Source organism: Schistocerca americana, chromosome X (assembly GCF_021461395.2).
Source record: "Schistocerca americana isolate TAMUIC-IGC-003095 chromosome X, iqSchAmer2.1, whole genome shotgun sequence".
NCBI lineage: Eukaryota > Metazoa > Arthropoda > Insecta > Orthoptera > Acrididae > Schistocerca > Schistocerca americana.
This window is the reverse complement of record NC_060130.1, coordinates 541,699,576-541,718,315: the sequence shown is the minus strand read 5'-3', so window position 1 is coordinate 541,718,315 and position 18,740 is coordinate 541,699,576. Positions and strand designations below refer to the sequence as shown.

At 37.0% G+C, this 18,740-nt stretch overlaps 1 protein-coding gene across 1 annotated transcript in view; it reads left to right on the top strand.

The window, feature by feature from the left end:
- The window catches only part of LOC124555135 (beta-galactosidase-like), a 319,307-nt gene that overhangs the window by 237,453 nt on the left and 63,114 nt on the right, over nucleotides 1-18,740 (top strand). Inside the window, exons 9-10 of the mRNA XM_047128946.1 lie at nucleotides 5,951-6,226; nucleotides 7,956-8,090. Coding sequence (XP_046984902.1) covers nucleotides 5,951-6,226; nucleotides 7,956-8,090 — 411 coding nt within the window. The remainder of the gene's footprint in view (nucleotides 1-5,950; nucleotides 6,227-7,955; nucleotides 8,091-18,740) is intronic.

Sequence of the window (18,740 nt, the reverse complement as noted above, 5' to 3'; positions counted from 1 at the left end):
TTGTAAGCTGAATGTGACAAATGCTACAAAGCCTCAATACCCCAATATTCATTTTTAAACACTCAGTATTTAACTGTAAATTAAATCTATAAATTTACTCAGTCCGCATGATTAAGATACATCAGGTGAGTGACCCATCAAACAAGTAACTGGCTAACTAATGAACCAACTAACTAACTAACTGTTTTTCATGATAATCTGCCAGTAGGATAATGGTAGTAGGTGTTACTTGAGAGAAGTAGGTTAAGAAGCATAGGTAGCCTTGGCATCCTTCCTTTAATTTTTATAAGAATTTTCAAAAGCACATTGAAAACATTATAGTGCACACATTATATGCACTATACTTTTGCATACAAATCATATAATACACAGACAGGAGACAGATACATGTAAATCAGTTTCACTTATGTCCTTATAATGAGTGCAATATGGAATCTCTCTTATTGCCCCTAGGTCTTTTTAGGGTAAATTTTTCTGAATGACAGGGCTACCAAATAACTGCAGACAAGGCTGTGCCTATCAGTGGAGAAACAATAAATGCCAGTTTGAATAGCAAAAAGTATAACCTTCATAGTGTATTAGGACTTTCCCATGAGAACATAAGAAGCTTTTTAAAAAATGATCAGCTCCTCATCTTACTGTGGGAAACTGCGAAATATGTATGCTATGCATAACAACATCATTTAGAAGTTACAGACATTGAACAGGTGCAGTTAAATGGACTGGATAGTTATAGTAGACTACTATAACATGGAAAATATAAGGAAAGGGGGAGTGGCTGCATACAAAAAAGTGTAATAAAGTCTGATGCCATAGACCAATGAGTAGAGCATTTAACAACCATTTTCATTAACAGAATTAGAAACACACATGATAGTGGCTATGACAGTGTACAGATGACCAACAACAAATGTTTTAAGCTTCATAAAGCATTTAGATAAGTTATTATTAAGAAAGACCTAGTAAAATTAATTTGGAAACAACTGAATGTAGAAATTTTAACATTGGTTTTCTTTTAGATAGTTCTGATTGAAGGTACTCAGAGTTGCTGATGTGAAGCTTTTGTTTGATTCACACAGTAACATTCCCAACAGGAGTAAAAGGTTCTAACACCTTACATGAATGCAGCTGGGTGATGTCTTGCACAACTGCTGATATTTTGACAGGTGAACACCTCATCATTTTCAAGGCAAAAATGCAGTAACAGAGTGTTGTGCAAGAAAACTGTAACATTCAGTAGGCAGGGCTACGCCAACCAAGGATAATAATATGGCATATGGAGAAAACAATACATACACTGTAAATAACTAGTGCCACCACACTAACGATGTTGATCATGTCAGAAGCTGTCAGTAGCAAATATTTGTTAGTAACAGCTTTGAAAGTAGCATTAACTCTGTCCATCTGTTGTCTGACCAGGGAGAGGACAGGATTCCAAGCAGAATTTAAGCAAAAACATCCATCTCTACTTATATGACCACTTGCTGATTTAATATCAACTGCTTCCTTAATAACACCAAAACAGTAGCTGAAAGTGCACACCAGAATCTCTGTATTGTAACATTCCTTAGGGTGAATGGTGCCAAAGCAATATTCTGCAATAGCAGATTTGCTCAGCACTACCAGTCAGCACTAGGAAGCATTGTATAGCAGGTGCTAAACTAAGCACACCTATGACAGGAGAAGATCAAGACACGCCCCCTAGGCAGTGTGCATATAGGTCACCACCCTCAACCAAGCTGTCTCAATTTCTCAATCTCAGTACCTTAGTGTGTCACATCAACACTCAGTTTGCATTGCACCTCAATACATCGCACTGTGCTCTAGTCTTCGACAGTAATAGTCATCGCCTCGCACCTTACCTAGCTGTGAGGGAACATTAGACTTTGTATATAGTTGTGATAAGGACACAGACAAGATTAAAGAATTAGTACATGTTATTTGATTGCTGTTAACCACAGAGTTTCAGAATGGTCATAATTGAAGTTAAGTACTCCATTGGTTATTGTAATAAAGTGTATTTCAACCATGTGTGCATTTTGTGTTGTAGTGAGAGGAAAGCAGCCAGCCAACTATCGTACCACCCTCTCCTCATACAGCCAGGAACCACAAAACATTATTAGAGGGTATAGCCACAATAAGGAAAAATTAGGAGAGAAGCAAAACTTGCAATGAATGAAGACTACCAGAGAATACATCAATACTAGGGAATGAGGGCAGCCTCTGCAGTCTTCGTAACAGTTACATTGGAGCCCGCTTCAAAAACTGCTTTGATTGCTTATGACTAGTATAAAAGTGCCTAAACATGTACATACCAGACAAAGCCAGGAAAATAATGGATCAAGCTTTCAAATGGTTCACAGTAAACAGCTAAATCCTTCATCTGGCAAAAACTCATATCACGCAATTTCATGCAAAACAAAATTGCTTACAGCTATTAGAGGTAGACACCCATCAATGGACACACAGTAGATAAGTCTTAGTATGTGAAGGTCTTAGACAACCAAATGAATAATAAACAATGGTAGCACCAACATGTGTACAAGTGGGGCAAACAGCTCAGTTCTGCCTGATCTGCACTTAGAAATCTCTTTCTTTGTGTTGACCTCTAGACAGGATTTCTAGCATACTTTACATACTTCCATTCAATACAATCTTGTCACATGATGTTCTTAGACATTGCAGCTAAGGCAAAAAGTATTTATTCTGTAGAAATGTACAGTAAGAATGTTGTGTAAGATTGATAACTGAACATCTTCAAGGACCACTGGACTCTTACACTTATGTGCTGTAGTAACCAAATAATAGACAAAAACAATCAAGTAACACAAATATGGCTTTATTCATGAACCTCTGAACAATAATGGAAAACATTATCTCATGGATCTCCACATACTGAGACACACTACATTGATGCAATTGGTAGACTGGTAGCATATAAGAGAGATTCAGTTAGTGCTGCTCTGCGCATATATATGCATGAGTTGCTGGCAGATGGTGCAGCAGAGACTGCACTACATGCGTGACTCCCACAGGTGGCCTCCAGTGGCTGGCCTGCGCTGATACAGTTGGCGGCCAGTTCAAACATTCACTCATGGCAACACCATACTTTGCACACTCACACTGATATGTACTAGTTGCAAGATACACCACATCTCTCCCTCATGCAAAGTGGGCATTCAGGCAACAGAGAAGATACTAGAGGCCCGACAAGAGACATATCCATCAGATCGGGAGCAGTAACAGCCAGTGCTGATGGTTGGGGCAGGTTGATGTGCTGGGCGGGCACTGGAGACTAGGGCTGGAGCACACAGGGAAGCTGGCACACCCAAGAGTGGTGGAATTGTGTGCCGCCCCATGGCAGCACCACAGAGGAAGGTGCCATTGTCATCTCCGTACCATCATCATCAGCAGGCAGGTCCCAGTGCAGAGGAGACAGGGCTGGAACCACTGGCAATGATGACATCACTCATCTCCACACCATGTGAACCCCTCTTTAAGATATTTTTTCTTCTAAAGTCTCACTTTTGTGTTCTTGCTACTGCATGATGGCACAGAACAAACAGAGATGTGAGACACACTTCTTGGTGTTATTCTGTATCTACTGCAGTTTCAGACACATTGCTTGACTGTTGCACTGCGTCTGACATTTAATAAACTGCCAAAGATCTCCTTTTGACAAATTTATCCATTTCTGATGGCTTGTGTAAATTGTATCACTTTGAAAGAAGTAAAATGGTGACACATATAATGAATGAAAGATAGAAACAGACTGAAGGAAATTTGTACCATCTCTCATTTTCACTGCTCGAAGAACTTGTTGGGACATGGGCTGATAGAGAGTACCGATTTACAGCAGCTGAAGAGAGACATGTAGTGCCATAATTGAAGTTAAATGCACAGATCAGTGGAATTCCACATGCTGATCACTCATTTAATACTTGATCTGTGGTTATACTGAATGAAGAGAAGGTTTTCTTTTATTATTTTAATACAAGTTTTTCATTTGCTTTACATTTTGAATTTGCTACTCTCACAATACCTTTGATGCTGTTACTTGACACCCCAGGGTGTTGTGACACCCAATTTGGAAAGTTCTGCTCTAGAGAGAAGTTCATATGCAGGAAAGCTCAGATCTTAAAAAATAAGTGTACAGCACATGAACACAATTTTCTGAAAATGGAAACTTGAGCTCCAGTATTGAATAATTTTTTGTCTTAAAATTAATGTCTTCTTATATGGATTCCTTATCTGCCTGAGAAGTTGTGTGTATTAATGTGACCGCTTCCAGGATGGGGAAGTATGCTAGCCATGGATTGAATCTGACAGTAGATAAACGATGATGGTTTGGTACACTGGCCAGCCTCCAAGTGGTTTTTAGGCAATTTCCCAAATCCCACTAGGTGTATACCAAACTGATTCCCATGCTCCACTTCATATACAGGCTACACAAACATTTAGAATGCATTTTACACTAGCACTTACACATGCAGACAGATTGGATACATTGCTTTTGTCCTGGGTGGTGAATAGGAGACTGATGGCCTTAACTGTCTCTTTAGACTCTTACTCAACATCAGCATGTGGATTCAGTTTGTATTACAATGAAAGCTCCTAAGTGAAATATGAACAATGTTAGGAATAAAGACAAAGAAGTGAGCAGTGGATAATTTGGATAAGTAAATAAACAACATTTTCTCTATCTCTCTACTTCTCCCCTCTCCCCCCTTCTCTTATTCTCTCTCTCTCTCTCTCTCTCTCTCTCTCACTCCCCCCACCCCCACTCCCCTCCCCTCTACCCATCTCTCTCTTTCTCTTTGTGTGTGTGGTTTAATTATTTCTCAACTAGCACAGTATGACTGAACTACTTTCCTTGTTCTCTGCTGGAGATGTGTTACTTCAAAAGGTTTGTTGCTGCACATCTTCAGTTTGAAGTATAATAAATTCCAGGAAGGCTATATTAGGTACAAAGATAGAATGAGATTTTTTACTCTGCAGCAGTGTGTGTGCTGATATGAAACTTCCTGGCAGATTAAAACTGTGTGCTGGACCGAGACTCGAACTCGGGACCTTTGCCTTTTGCGGGCAAGTGCTCTACCAACTGAGCTACCTAAGCAAAGCATGACTCACGCCCTGTCCTCACATCTTTACTTCTGCCAGTACCTCGTCTCCTACCTTCTGAACTTTACAGAAGCTCTCCTGCTAACCTTGCAGAACTAGCACTCCTGAAAGAAAGGAAAAGGAAGCAAAGGTCCCGAGTTTGAGTCTCGGTCCGGCACACAGTTTTAATCTGCCAGGAAGTTTCAGGTACAAAGATGTATGATAACCTCTATGCATCTATTGGACTACAATGCTAGACACTGCTGCACAGGTCATTGAATTCGTTCAGCATAATTGCTACTGTAATTTGGTGCATTCAAGAAAAAGTTTGAAAGGTTACTGATTTGCCACAGATGAAGACAATCTGAAGACAATCACAGGAATTTTTATATAATCGGTAAGGGGAGTCTATAAAAATTGCATTTGCAAGCTTTTACAACAATAATGGAACTATTTAGGAAGTGTTGAAGTTTCATATGCCTAACTATTGTACTGATATTTCTGTATGTATAATACAGTTCTCTACCGTATAAGGGTAAACACTGTTTTTCATGTTAACATTTTGGCTTGTATCACTCAAATCTGTCTTTTCATTAAAAAACAGGGATTTTTTTAAAAAAAATCAATTACCTGAAAGTAAAGAATGTGTGTTTCGGCAACTGAGCATTTCACTGGTCTTGTCAACAGTGAATTGCACTCCTTAAGTAAACAACAACCACATTATTCCATTAATTTTATAATTAAACAGTTATAAGAAGAAGAATAATTATATGTCTGTACATAATTCAAAATTTGTCTGGTGGTTTTACACTGCTGCAATTTAAAAAATATATATTTTTTTGCATTTCAGTATTTACCTCTGCCAGATATTCCATTACCAGTTCCTTCAGAAAAGGGGGATTATGGTACTGTGACTCTGTATCCAGTTGCTGCTTTATTGAGTGATCTGTTACGGGAAACACTTGGAAAAAAGTACAAATCATCATTGTATCCTAAGACATTTGAGCAATTAGGGCAAAACAGTGGTTTTATATTATATGAAACAATAATTCCAGATGATTTAAGTGATCCTGCACTGCTTGATGTACCAGGAGTGAGAGACAGAGCAATTGTTCTCATTGACAGGGTAATAATCTTGTACCATTTTTGAACTATAGAATAATATTAAAGGAAGTTATTTAAAAATTTTACTATGGAAAAATAGTTATGTGAAACAGTATTCACTTCTATTTGAATTCTCATCTTTTTTAAATACAAAAGTTTAATTATACATTATTTTTTATTATAATCATAAGTCTGTTCACAATTCCTCATTAAACACTGGCTGTCTTACAGGGTATCTGGTTAAGTCATTACATATATAGTTGATTACAAGATCATTTTTACAGAAAAATTATTGAAAACTTAAATTCTACTTGTTTATCAAAATTTATAAAAACTACTATTATCAATTTGTTTTGAATTGGTGTTCTAATAACTAATCATAGATCTTACATTTCAAATTACTGTATTATAAGGAAAGGACTGAGCATGTATTGTAACTTTTAAAAAAATTTTTAAACATTAACTTGTGTATGTTTCTGGCCTTTTCCAATCTCTGTCTTTGTATATAAAAGTGCACTTTGCCTCCAGTGGTGTGACATTGTATGTTCTCTCTGGTGTCAAACTTATTTAACTTGACTGAATTATGCAATAAATTGCTGAGAATCATCAAAGTTCCAGTATTAATTTCTTATACTACTTGATGACTGATTTCAAGCCTAAGCTCATAATCATATCATCCAATAAGCTATGCAATAACAGACATTATGACAGCCACATGAATGTTCATTGTAGTTAAACACACCTCTAGTATAAAGCAGAATGGAGTTGACCTTCACTCACAGAAGTTGAAGTTCAGCCCTGCACTGCTTTATACTAAAGATGTGTCTAACTACAGTGAACATTGCTGTAGATGGTGACATATGTTACTGCATATATGATCTGATAGCTTAGGCTCAAAACTAGTCACCAAGTAATAAAGGAGATTAATACTGCAACTTTAATGGCTCTCTGCAATTTATTGCATAATTTTGTTAGCTAGAATTGTTGCCGATGTCATGCCTTCCAGAATTCTGGAAATTAGTAAATCATTTAAATATCTTTTGACATAAAGTAATTCTTTATAGATGTACAGTCACTGTCTTAAGCATTATAAAATATGTAGGGGTAACATGAATGCAGATGGCTGATGACTGTAGTGGATAGAGAAATGTAGAGGAGACTATTATCCAGAAATGGATGTCAATGGTTGATGATGTTTGTTGATGATGAAGATATATAAAATTGGATGTCTATGATTTGTTCCACATCCTCTAGGATAACCTCTCTAAGGATGTGTGGAATAAACATTAAATATAAGAATTTTAATTCTTTTATAAAATATTTAATCTGTATCAATACTTTGATGTGATCCATATCAGAATGAATCTCCTCATTTGGAGTTTCTGAAATCTAATCTAATTTGAGCTGTTTCTTAAGCTCACAGAGGATTCTTGTTTCTGGGATGAGAGTTTCCAGGAATTTCACTTCCTTTGTGATTAAATCTCACACATGATTATGTTTGTTAACAAATACACCATTTAAATAGAAAATTTAAAAAGTCACACATTCATTTCACTGTTTTATCTACATTTAAGTATATTGAATGCATCTAATGATGTTGGAAACATTCAGTTCAGATTTTCTGGCATTAAGTTCATATAAAATTTATGTAAAGTTATATCTGTTTCAGAAATGGCTTGATGTTATTTATATTATTTTATGTTCATGACAAAATTTTGACCCTATGTTCCAATTTTTATTGTCATTTTCAGATGTTTGTCACAGTTCTCAGTCGTGCTCAAGGGATAACCTCAGCAGCATTATTAGCCAGACCTTGTAGCACACTACAGCTGCTTGTAGAAAATCAGGGAAGAATCAATTATGGGTCAGAAATGAAAGATTTTAAGGTATTTATTAGGACTTAACATTTAGTTTTAGACGGAATTTTAGTAGGAGAAAATGATATTTGAGAAACTAAAGTCTACTAAGTAAAAGTTTTCGATCACCTGTCTGTAATGGTATACATTGTTTGAGTCTGTATGAATCTGTCCCTCACTTTTCACTAAAGTGTTAATTTCATTAGTGGGTTTGAATTCTTTTTAAAGCCTAACTGCCACTTCAAGAATTGTCATCATAGAATGAGATATGGGAAATCAGCACATGCCTGCAAAAACAACTAATGTAATTTTTTGCTGGGCATTTTCAGAGCTTAAAATCCAAATATGGCTAGTGTAATACTGTAGTAATGTCATTCTTTGAGAACACCAATGACAAAATAGAGCATTAGTTCTGATTCATGAGAAATTTTTAAATGCAATCAAAGATTCAACTAACCAGCTTGCTGCAGTAAGTCTGTGATTCCATATTTTGCACAATGAAATTGAGTATTCAGATGGAAGAAATCACTGAGCTTCCATAGCTACCAGAAATGTTATTCATTATTGACCAACAGTGGCATTGGAGATTTTTAATATATTTTACATTTAAAAATTATATAGCCAAGATTCTATTTATTTACTTGTTTCACTAATGAAATGTAAAACAGGCTGGAAACTATTGAGTAAATTAAAACAGAAAGTCATTCTAGACGGTGTTCAATATATATTTTTATTTGAAAATGAAACTTCCATATTATTTTAGAATGAGCATCATAGTGAATAGGTTTTGTATTTGCAGTTAGTATATAAAAATGACCATACATTTACTGGAACCACATTGTTGTGCTTAAATAATATTTAACCCACTGAATTGAGCAGTTTGAAATCAATAGCACAGGTTCTATTTCTTACTGTAATGCAGTACTCTAGAAATTTTAGCATCCAGTAATTAAAACCACATTAAGTCAGTGACATTTGTATTATAAATTACTGAAATGTGCTGATGCCTAATTTGATGTGCATTCACTTGGAAGGTATAAAGGTTACAGTTTCATGTGATGTTGATGTCATGGTAATTGGAGATGGTAACTCAACTGAAGGAAGAAACTATCCTGTCATTCACCTGAATCAATGGAGATAGTCACAAGATACTGAAATTCAGATGGTTGCATACAGATTTGAAGTCCATGTCTACTGAGTGTAGAACGAGTGTTGTAATTACTGCAACACTTCAATGGGTAATTTACCTGTTGATGTAAACTTTTGTAGTAAGCAAGGTGTATTACAAAATACCTTGGAATATTTAGTTAGTGACTTAAAATATGACAACAGCTAATAATGATTATCAGCTAAATACATAATCCTTTAAATGAGTTTTTAAAATGATTGAAAGACAGATTGCAATTTTTTCTGTTAGTGGCTTCACAGTGATGATAACAACAACTTGGTAAAAAAAAGTCACTAAAAATAATGATGACCAAAGTTCTTCTACGCTGAGGGGCCAAAAGTGATAGAATAGTGATATGCACATATGCAGGTGGTGGTAGTATCACATACACAAGGTATAAAAGGGCAGTGCATTGGCAGATGGCAGAGCTATCACTTGAACTCAGCTGATTCATGTGGAAAAGTGTTCAAAGTGATTATGCCCACATGACAGGAATTAAGAGACTTTGAACAGGGAATGGTGGTTGGAGCTAGATGCATGGGACGTTCCATATGGAAATCATTACTGAATTCAATATTCCAAGATTTACAGTGTTAAGAGTGTGCAGAGAATGCCAAATTTCAGGCAATACCTCTCACCATATACAATGCAGTGACCAATGTCATTCACTTAATGACTGAGAGCAGTGGTGTTTGCATAGAATTTTCAGTGCTAACAGACAAGCAACACTGAGTGAAATAACCACAGAAATCAGTATGGGATATACAATAAACATATCTGTTGAGGCAGTGTGGTGAAATTTGGCATTAACGGGCTATGACAACACACCGACGTGAGTGCCTTTGCCAACAGCATGACATCATCTACATCATCTCTCCTGGGCTCATGACCATATCAGCTGGACCCTAGGCCACTGGAAAACTGTGGCCTGGTCAGATGAGTCCTGATTTCAGTTAGTAAGAGTTGATGATATGGTTCGACTGTGGTGCAGACCCCATGAAGCCATGGACCCAAGTTGCCAACAAAACACTGTGCAAGCTGTTAATGGTTCCATAATGGTGTGGGCTGTGTTTTCATGGAACAAGCTGGGTCCTCTGATCCAGCTGAACTGAGCATTGACCATCTGAAGCCATTCATGGGTTTCATGTTTCCAGACAATGATAGAATTTTTGTGGGTGATAGTGCACCATGTCACAGGGCCACAATTGTCACAACTGGTTTAAAGAACATTCTGGATAATTCAAGTGAATGATTTGGTCAACTAGATCACATGAGTCCCATGGAACATTTATGGGACATTATCAAGAGGTTAGTTCATTTACAAAATCCTGCACTAGCAAGAGTAATAGAGGGCAGATTTCAGACTACCTAACAGATCAAAATGAAAATTTATGTTCCGACACTGACAATGTTGAGTGTTTATGGAAAAAGTTCAAGGCAATCATAAAATGCATTTTAGACAGGTACGTGCCGAGTAAAACTGTGAGGGACAGGAAAAACCCACCGTGGTTCTACAACAAAGTTAGGAAACTACTGCAAAAGCAAAGAGAGCTTCACTCCAAGTTTAAACGCAGCCAAAACCTCTCAGACAAACAGAAGCTAAACGATGTCAAAGTTAGCATAAGGAGGGCTATGTGTGAAGCGTTCAGTGAATTCGAAAGTAAAATTCTATGTACCGACTTGACAGAAAATCCTAGGAAGTTCTGGTCTTACGTTAAATCAGTAAGTGGCTCGAAACAGCATATCCAGACACTCCGGGATGATGAAGGCATTGAAACAGAGGATGACACGTGTAAAGCTGAAATACTAAACACCTTTTTCCAAAGCAGTTTCACAGAGGAAGACCGCACTGCAGTTCCTTCTGTAAATCCTCGCACAAACGAAAAAATGGTTGACATAGAAATAAGTGTCCAAGGAATAGAAAAGCAACTGGAATCACTCAACAGAGGAAAGTCCACTGGACCTGACGGGATACCAATCTGATTCTACACAGAGTACGCGAAAGAACTTGCCCCCCTTCTAACAGCCGTGTACCGCAAGTCTCTAGAGGAACGGAAGGTTCCAAATGATTGGAAAAGAGCACAGGTAGTCCCAGTCTCCAAGAAGGGTCATCGAGCAGATGCACAAAACTATAGACCTATATCTCTGACATCGATCTGTTGCAGAATTTTAGAACATGTTTTTTGCTCGAGTATCATGTCGTTTTTGGAAACCCAGAATCTACTCTGTAGGAATCAACATGGATCCCAGAAACAGCGATCGTGTGAGACCCAACTCGCTTTATTTGTTAATGAGCCCCAAAAAATATTAGATACAGGCTCCCAGGTAGATGCTATTTTCCTTGACTTCCAGAAGGCGTTCGATACAGTTCAGCACTGTCACCTGATAAACAAAGTAAGAGCCTACAGAATATCAGACCAGCCGTGTGGCTGGATTGAAAAGTTTTTAGCAAACAGAACACAGCATGTTGTTATCAATGGAGAGACATCTACAGACATTAAAGTAACCTCTGGCATGCCACAGGGGAGTGTTATGGGACCATTGCTTTTCGCAATATATATAAATGATGTAGTAGATAGTGTCGGAAGTTCCATACGGCTTTTCGCGGATGGTGCTGTAGTATACAGAGAAGTTGCAGCATTAGAAAATTGTAGCGAAATGCAGGAAGATCTGCAGCGGATAGGCACTTGGTGCAGGGAGTGGCAACTGACCCTTAACATAGACAAATGTAATGTACTGCGAATACATAGGAAGAAGGATCCTTTATTGTATGATTATATGATAGCGGAACAAACACTGGTAGCAGTTACTTGTGTAAAATATCTGGGAGTATGCGTGTGGAATGATTTGAAGTGGAATGATCATATAAAATTAATTGTTGGTAAGGCAGGTACCAGGTTGAGATTCATTGGGAGAGTCCTTAGAAAATGTAGTCCATCAACAAAGGAGGTGGCTTACAAAACACTCGTTCGACCTATACTTGAGTATTGCTCATCAGTGTGGGATCCATACCATATCGGGTTGACGGAGGAGATAGAGAAGATCCAAAGAAGAGTGGGGCGTTTCATCACAGGGTTATTTGGTAACTGTGATAGCGTTATGGAGATGTTCAGCAAACTCAAGTGGCAGACTGAAAGAGAGGCGCTCTGCATCGCGGTGTAGCTTGCTCACCAGGTTTCGAGAGGGAGCGTTTGTGGATGAGGTATCAAATATATTGCTTCCCCCTACTTATACCTCCCGAGGAGACCACGAATATAAAATTAGAGAGATTCGAGCGCGCACGGAGGCTTTCAGACAGTCGTTCTTCCCGTGAACCATACGCGACTGGAACAGGAAAGGGAGGTAATGACAGTGGCACGTAAAGTGCCCTCTGCCACACACCGTTGGGTGGCTTGCGGAGTATAAATGTAGATGTAGATGTACTTTCACAACTATGGATGGCTGTCAAGACAGCATGGCTCAATATCTCTGGAGAGGACTTACAACAACTTGTTGAGGCCACACCACATTGAGATGCTGCACTGTGCCAGGCAAAAGAAGTTCTGACACAATATTAGCAGGTAACCCATGACATCTGTCACCTCAGTGTATTTAATACACTCACATTTTAGTTTCAGTTTTAATTTATTGCTCGTAACATATAATTTTGCATGCCTGAGCATTATCAACCAAGTATAAAGTTTTTACAATTAAAATTTTTTTAGTTTGCATTATTTCTTATGACATTATAATTCATGATAAATTCAAGTTATAAGGGCATTTTTGGACAAGCCTCTGCTTGACTTGCTTTTTAAAAGTACTCCCTGTCAATATATTAACTTCTTTTGGTAACAAGTTATTAAAAAGAGCTCCTTTGACATGGGGCTTTTCGCTGTTAAAGTTAACCTTCTGTTAACCATAGTAAAGTCCTTTCTAAACCACACTTTGTTCCATAGTTGAGAATATCCGTGTTTCTTTTTGTGTCTTCTTTCACTAACATTGTAGTTTCTAGTATATTCATGGCATAAGCTATGAGAATATTGTGTCTAATGAATAGGGGTTTGCAAGAAACTCTCGGTTTTACTTTTGCTATGATGCACAAGGCTCACTTCTGCAGTATTAAAACCCTTTTCATATTAGTTTGACATGTCCTATCCCACAGCACTATTCCATAAGGCAAGAAAGGGTACACTAATCCATAATATAGAGTCCTTCAGGTTTCAGAATTAAAATATGATGTTAATCTTCTTTTCTATAAGGCCAGAAAGGGTACACTAATCCATAGTATACAGTCCTCAGGGTTTCAGAATTAAAATATGTTGATAATATTCTTAATACATATAGACTGGGTGTTATTTTTTTACAGACGTAATCAGCTTCATGCTTCCACAAATGTCGATCATCTATGCATAAGCCCAATAATTTACAGTCTGTACAGGTATTTGGTAGAAAGTCATCAGTCACAGTATTTTGTCTGTTTGGACCACTTGGTTTAAAATGAACAATATTAGTTTTTTATGTGTTTGCTTTTGGTTGTCTCTTTCAAAGTGAACTCTTGCCTTTTCAATAAAGTTAAGTATCTCTTCAATTACGCTGGGTTCACTGATTGCACAGCAAACACCAAATGTATTGTCTGCATACATAGTGATCAATTGCTTATTGTCAAGAGAACTTTTGAAATCATTTGCATACGGTAGCAGATGAATAGGACTGGACCTAATAGGAAGCCCTGTTCAACACCAAAATGCATACTGCTTATACTTGACCTTCTCCTCTCCAGTTTTTTTTTTCCATTAGAGTATGTAAGCTCTGTGCTTTGCTGTCTACCATTTAAATATGTTTCTAGCAGCTGCATGAGTTTTCAGTGAGACCACTCTTAGCAGTTTTTGATATGAGCACATCATGATGTACTCTATTAAAAGCCCTTGAGAGATCCAGGAATACTCCTGCTGCTTGGGGCTCTTCATTTATTTTTTCAAGTATATGAGGACAAATTGTACTGCTTGTCACGAACCCGCTCTACTTTGCAGGAAAAGTTATCTCCATAAGGACACCATTACGGTGTGGCTAATGGCTGTATAGTACTTTAGTAGAGCTGGCCATGATATCTCCTTTGTTGATGCTGCTGAGTCTGCGTTGTCCATGTGGCTTCTTGATGTCTAGGCGATGATTCCTTTGCTGCTCTGGGTCCAAAAAAAGGTGCGGGTTTTTTAATTATTACTGGACTATCGAAAAATGACGCAGTATTCCACGGTTTCTTTGTATCAAAAACACATTTATTGCCAAAACTGTATACACAACTACACTCAACTGCGGCCAACACTCAAGTGGACAAAAACCCATTGTAGACCAAAGATCACGGTCATAAGCTACAAAAAACGTACAATTCCAATATCGATTATTGATCGCAACACCTAACTTAGTATTATCTTAAGCAAAAGCTTTTTTAACATGACTTTAGTGTATAATATAACAAAATGATGTCTATTTGTCAGTTCCATTACAATAGCCCCCCAAGAATTTTGTAAGTATGAAAATGTGAACAAAATTCTGACAACATAATACTGGAACTGCCAAGAATATAATTTTAAATAAATTAAAATTTTTAGTAGGACTGTTTCCTTTTAATTATGCTAATACTGAAATTGTTATACTAAGTAAAGGAAAACATACAATTTTTAACCTTAGAGTAAATGAAATACAAAAAAAGATTCACAATTTTCACTTAAAAGAGTCCATAATGTTGTAGCACTTCACATGAAACCATTGAAAGACTGTAACTTTTAACTGCAGGCGTGTTTTATTTTCTTTTGTTGCCCACTTTTCACACTACTCACAGTCTGTCCCACATTGTCCATCTGCACATAGGTGACTTCCGTTAAAAGGTCTGATTTCTGCTTGTCCTGCAGTGCGTCTGTTTCCAAAGCTTAGCTGTTTGTATCGCTTCATTGACTATAATGCCATGTTACCTAAAAATCACATACAGAGATCACCTTTTGGTTACAAAATGTTTATATGTAAGTACATGGTTAGGATACATAGTTAACCTTCTGGTAATGTTTGTCTAGTGGGAGAAGTTTACAGTATCTGTCTGAGTAATACTACACAGATACGAACTGGTCCAAAAAAAGATCCTTTAAATAATAATAAATTCAATAAACATGTAATACAAATGCATCAACATATTGGGTGTAAAATGTCTTATCACAAAGACATTACTCCAAGGATAAAAAAATTAAATTGTTTTCAAAAGTAAAGTTACAGGCAGTTTGTTACAAGGGTTCATATTCACAGTAAAAGTGCAAAGGTAGAATCATGGATGAAAGTTTTGGAACGGTATGTATCTATCAAAATTAAAAAATATTACTGCCTGTGCATTTGCAGTGGTTGAGAGAGAAATATACAGTAATTCATGTGGTTCACTGAAAATGATTGTCTCCTTGTAGAGTTGGACATTTCAAGCACTTAAGTGTGTAGTAATTAGGACTCTGCCTTTAAGAGTAAAAAATTTAAAAAACTTAATTGTTGCAAGACAGATTTAGTGCTGATTAGTGGCTTGCATTTTAAATGATGTCTCAACAAGTGTGGTGTGAGAGTTACACAAACTAAAATTACACAAATTATCAAACATCAATCAAATTGCATAAACATACAGAAATATCAAAAACTAACATGGCTAGCATATTACACAGAAAATTCATTGCAAACACTTCATACAGTGAATACATATTAAACAAATAATAAACATTTTCAAGGGCACAAAACTGTATCAAAATCAGACAATCTTTTATATACAAAATTTCAAAATTTTCGGTGAAAAACTTTTGTTGAGTCACCTTTTAACTTTCTCAGACTAGTCTTATCCCTTTTGTTTATACAATTTCAATGAAACAATATTCCTTAGCCCGAGAACTTTCCTGGATTTAGGATACACCAACCGGTATGCATTTGGGTGTGGATGCTCTACAATCTCGAATGGACCCATGTATCTATCAAAGAATTTCTTTATTCCAGAAGTTAGAATTTTTGATTTCTCATGTGATTTTACTAAAACATAATCTCCTACTTTTAACTTGGTTGCTTTGATCTTGCCATCTTGTTGTCTTTTTCTAATTTCCCCCTGTTTTATCATTGTTTCTTTGACTATGGCTTCACGTTCATGCATGTTCATCATTGTGCATGGTGGAAATTCTATGAGTTCAGTGATAATGTTGTCTCGTTTTAGATGAAACATAATTTCATAAGGTGAAAATCCTGTGGAAGTGTGCTGCAAGCTGTTCATAACATCTTGAAAGTCTCGTACATGGTCGTACCATGTAGGATGTTTATGACTGCAATATGTACGACATAAAAGTACAATCTCGCGCATATACCTCGCAGCTGGGTTTGACAATGGATTATATATAGATATTTGAACATGTTTGATTCCCGATTTATCAACAAAGGCTTTCCAAACTTTTGACAAAAACTGAGAACCATTATCTGACAAGATTGCTTTTGGTTTCCCAACATTTAAGAAATAGTCTTTTTCAACTTTTGTAACTATCTCTTTACCTGTGGCTTTTCTGACAGGATACAACTTGATTAGTTTAGAAAATGCATCTACCATGACAAAAATGTAGCAGTGGCCACTCCTACTCCTTGGAAGCGGCCCGTAGAAATCAACAGCGACTAAGTCTAGAGGTTGTGCAGGAATAACGTTTTGCATTTCACCTTGACATTTTCTGTTACTTACTTTGACTCATTGGCACTTATCACAAGTTGACAATTCTTTTCTAACTTTCTTGGCCATATTGTAGAAGTATATGTTTTCTTGTAATTTCTGCATACACTTCTGTATGCCACAATGACCATAGCTCTCATGACTATACCTAATTAACCTCTCAGCTTCCTCCTCAGGCCAGCATAGTTTCCAATTGTCTGAGTCTTCATCAGTTCTTCTAAACAGAGTACCTTTAAACACCTTATAGTACATGTCTAATTTTTCATAGTTCTTTTTCCCTAAACAGCTCTTTACTAATTTCCAATTTGCATCACGGTTCTGGCTCCTCCTGATTTTATCACACAATGATCTAACAACTTTTTCATCTGTGACCCCTTTAATATACCTCATTTTAAACTGTTTTTCTTCATTCTGATCAAAAATTTCTGTTTCCCCTCCTACTGGTAGCCTCGATAGAGCATCCGCGACTATGTACTCAGTGCCTTTAATATACTTAATTTCAAAGTTGAATTGTTGTGAATACAATGCCCATCTTGTAAGCCTATCATGATAGAGCTTGCATTCCTGTATATAGCTTAAGTCTTTATGATCAGGGTACACTATTACCTTATGCCCAAGTAAATAGGTCCTGAATTTTGAAAATGACCACTGTATGGCTAATAGCTCTTTTTCTGTGACTGTATAGTTCTTTTCATGCTTCAGTAAGATTCTGCTTGCAAATGCAATTGTAGCATGAACTGTCTCCCCATTGACTTCTTTTACTTGAAATAATTCAGCACCTAGCCCATAATCACTGCTGTCAGTATGTAAACAGAAAGGTAAATTGAAATCTGGTCTGCTTAACAGGTTCTGGTTATTCAGTTCCTTTTTTATTATGTTGAAAGCCTCTTGACAATCTTTACTCCATATCCAAACAGTGTCCTTCTTTAACAAGTTACTTAGACAGGGTGTGTTTAAGCTTTGTTTAGTTACAAATTTTCTGTAGAAGCCACATAGCCCATTAAATGATTTCAGTTGTTTTCTGTTACGGGGTATAGGAAACTCTGCAATAGCTTTAATTTTGTCTGGATCAGCCAAAATTCCTTTTTCTGTTATGACATGTCCCAAAAATTTTAACTCAGGTACTGTAAATTTGCACTTTTCTAGTTTTAGTGTCATTCCCCCACTTCTAAGTTTCTCACACGCCTGTTTTAAAAGCCCAACATGCTCATTCTAATCTTGTCCAGTTACTAAAATGTCATCTACATAAATCACTAATTTGGAAACAAGTTACTGACCAAGCACATGGTCTAAAGCTCTAATGAATTCTGCTACTGATGAGTTCAAGCCAAAAGGGACTACACAATACTGATAGCAACAGCCATTGTAAAGAAAAGCAGTGTATTTCCTAGATTTGGGTGCCAGGGGTACTTGGTGAAAGCCTGAGGTTAAGTCTAGACTTGACATTAATTTTATGTCCTTGAATTTGTGCAACAGCTCATCACTGTTTTCAGGGTGGTCTGTTTCCCTGTATAAGATCTTGTTTAAAGGCCTGGAGTCAAGAACTATTCTCCCTCCCCCATCCCTCTTTGACACAGCTACCAGTGGGTTATTATAAGCACTGATACTTCTTTCAATAATGCCACACACTTCCATCTTATGTAATTCTTTCTCAACTGCTGTACATTTTGCTATGGGCACACCATATGGTTTTATGAAAAATAGGTCATGTGGTCTTACTAGCAAAGCACATTCGTAACCCCTAACTTTCCCTGGAATGTTGCTAAAGACATCACTGTATTCCCATAACAAAGACTCTAGTTCCTGTTTT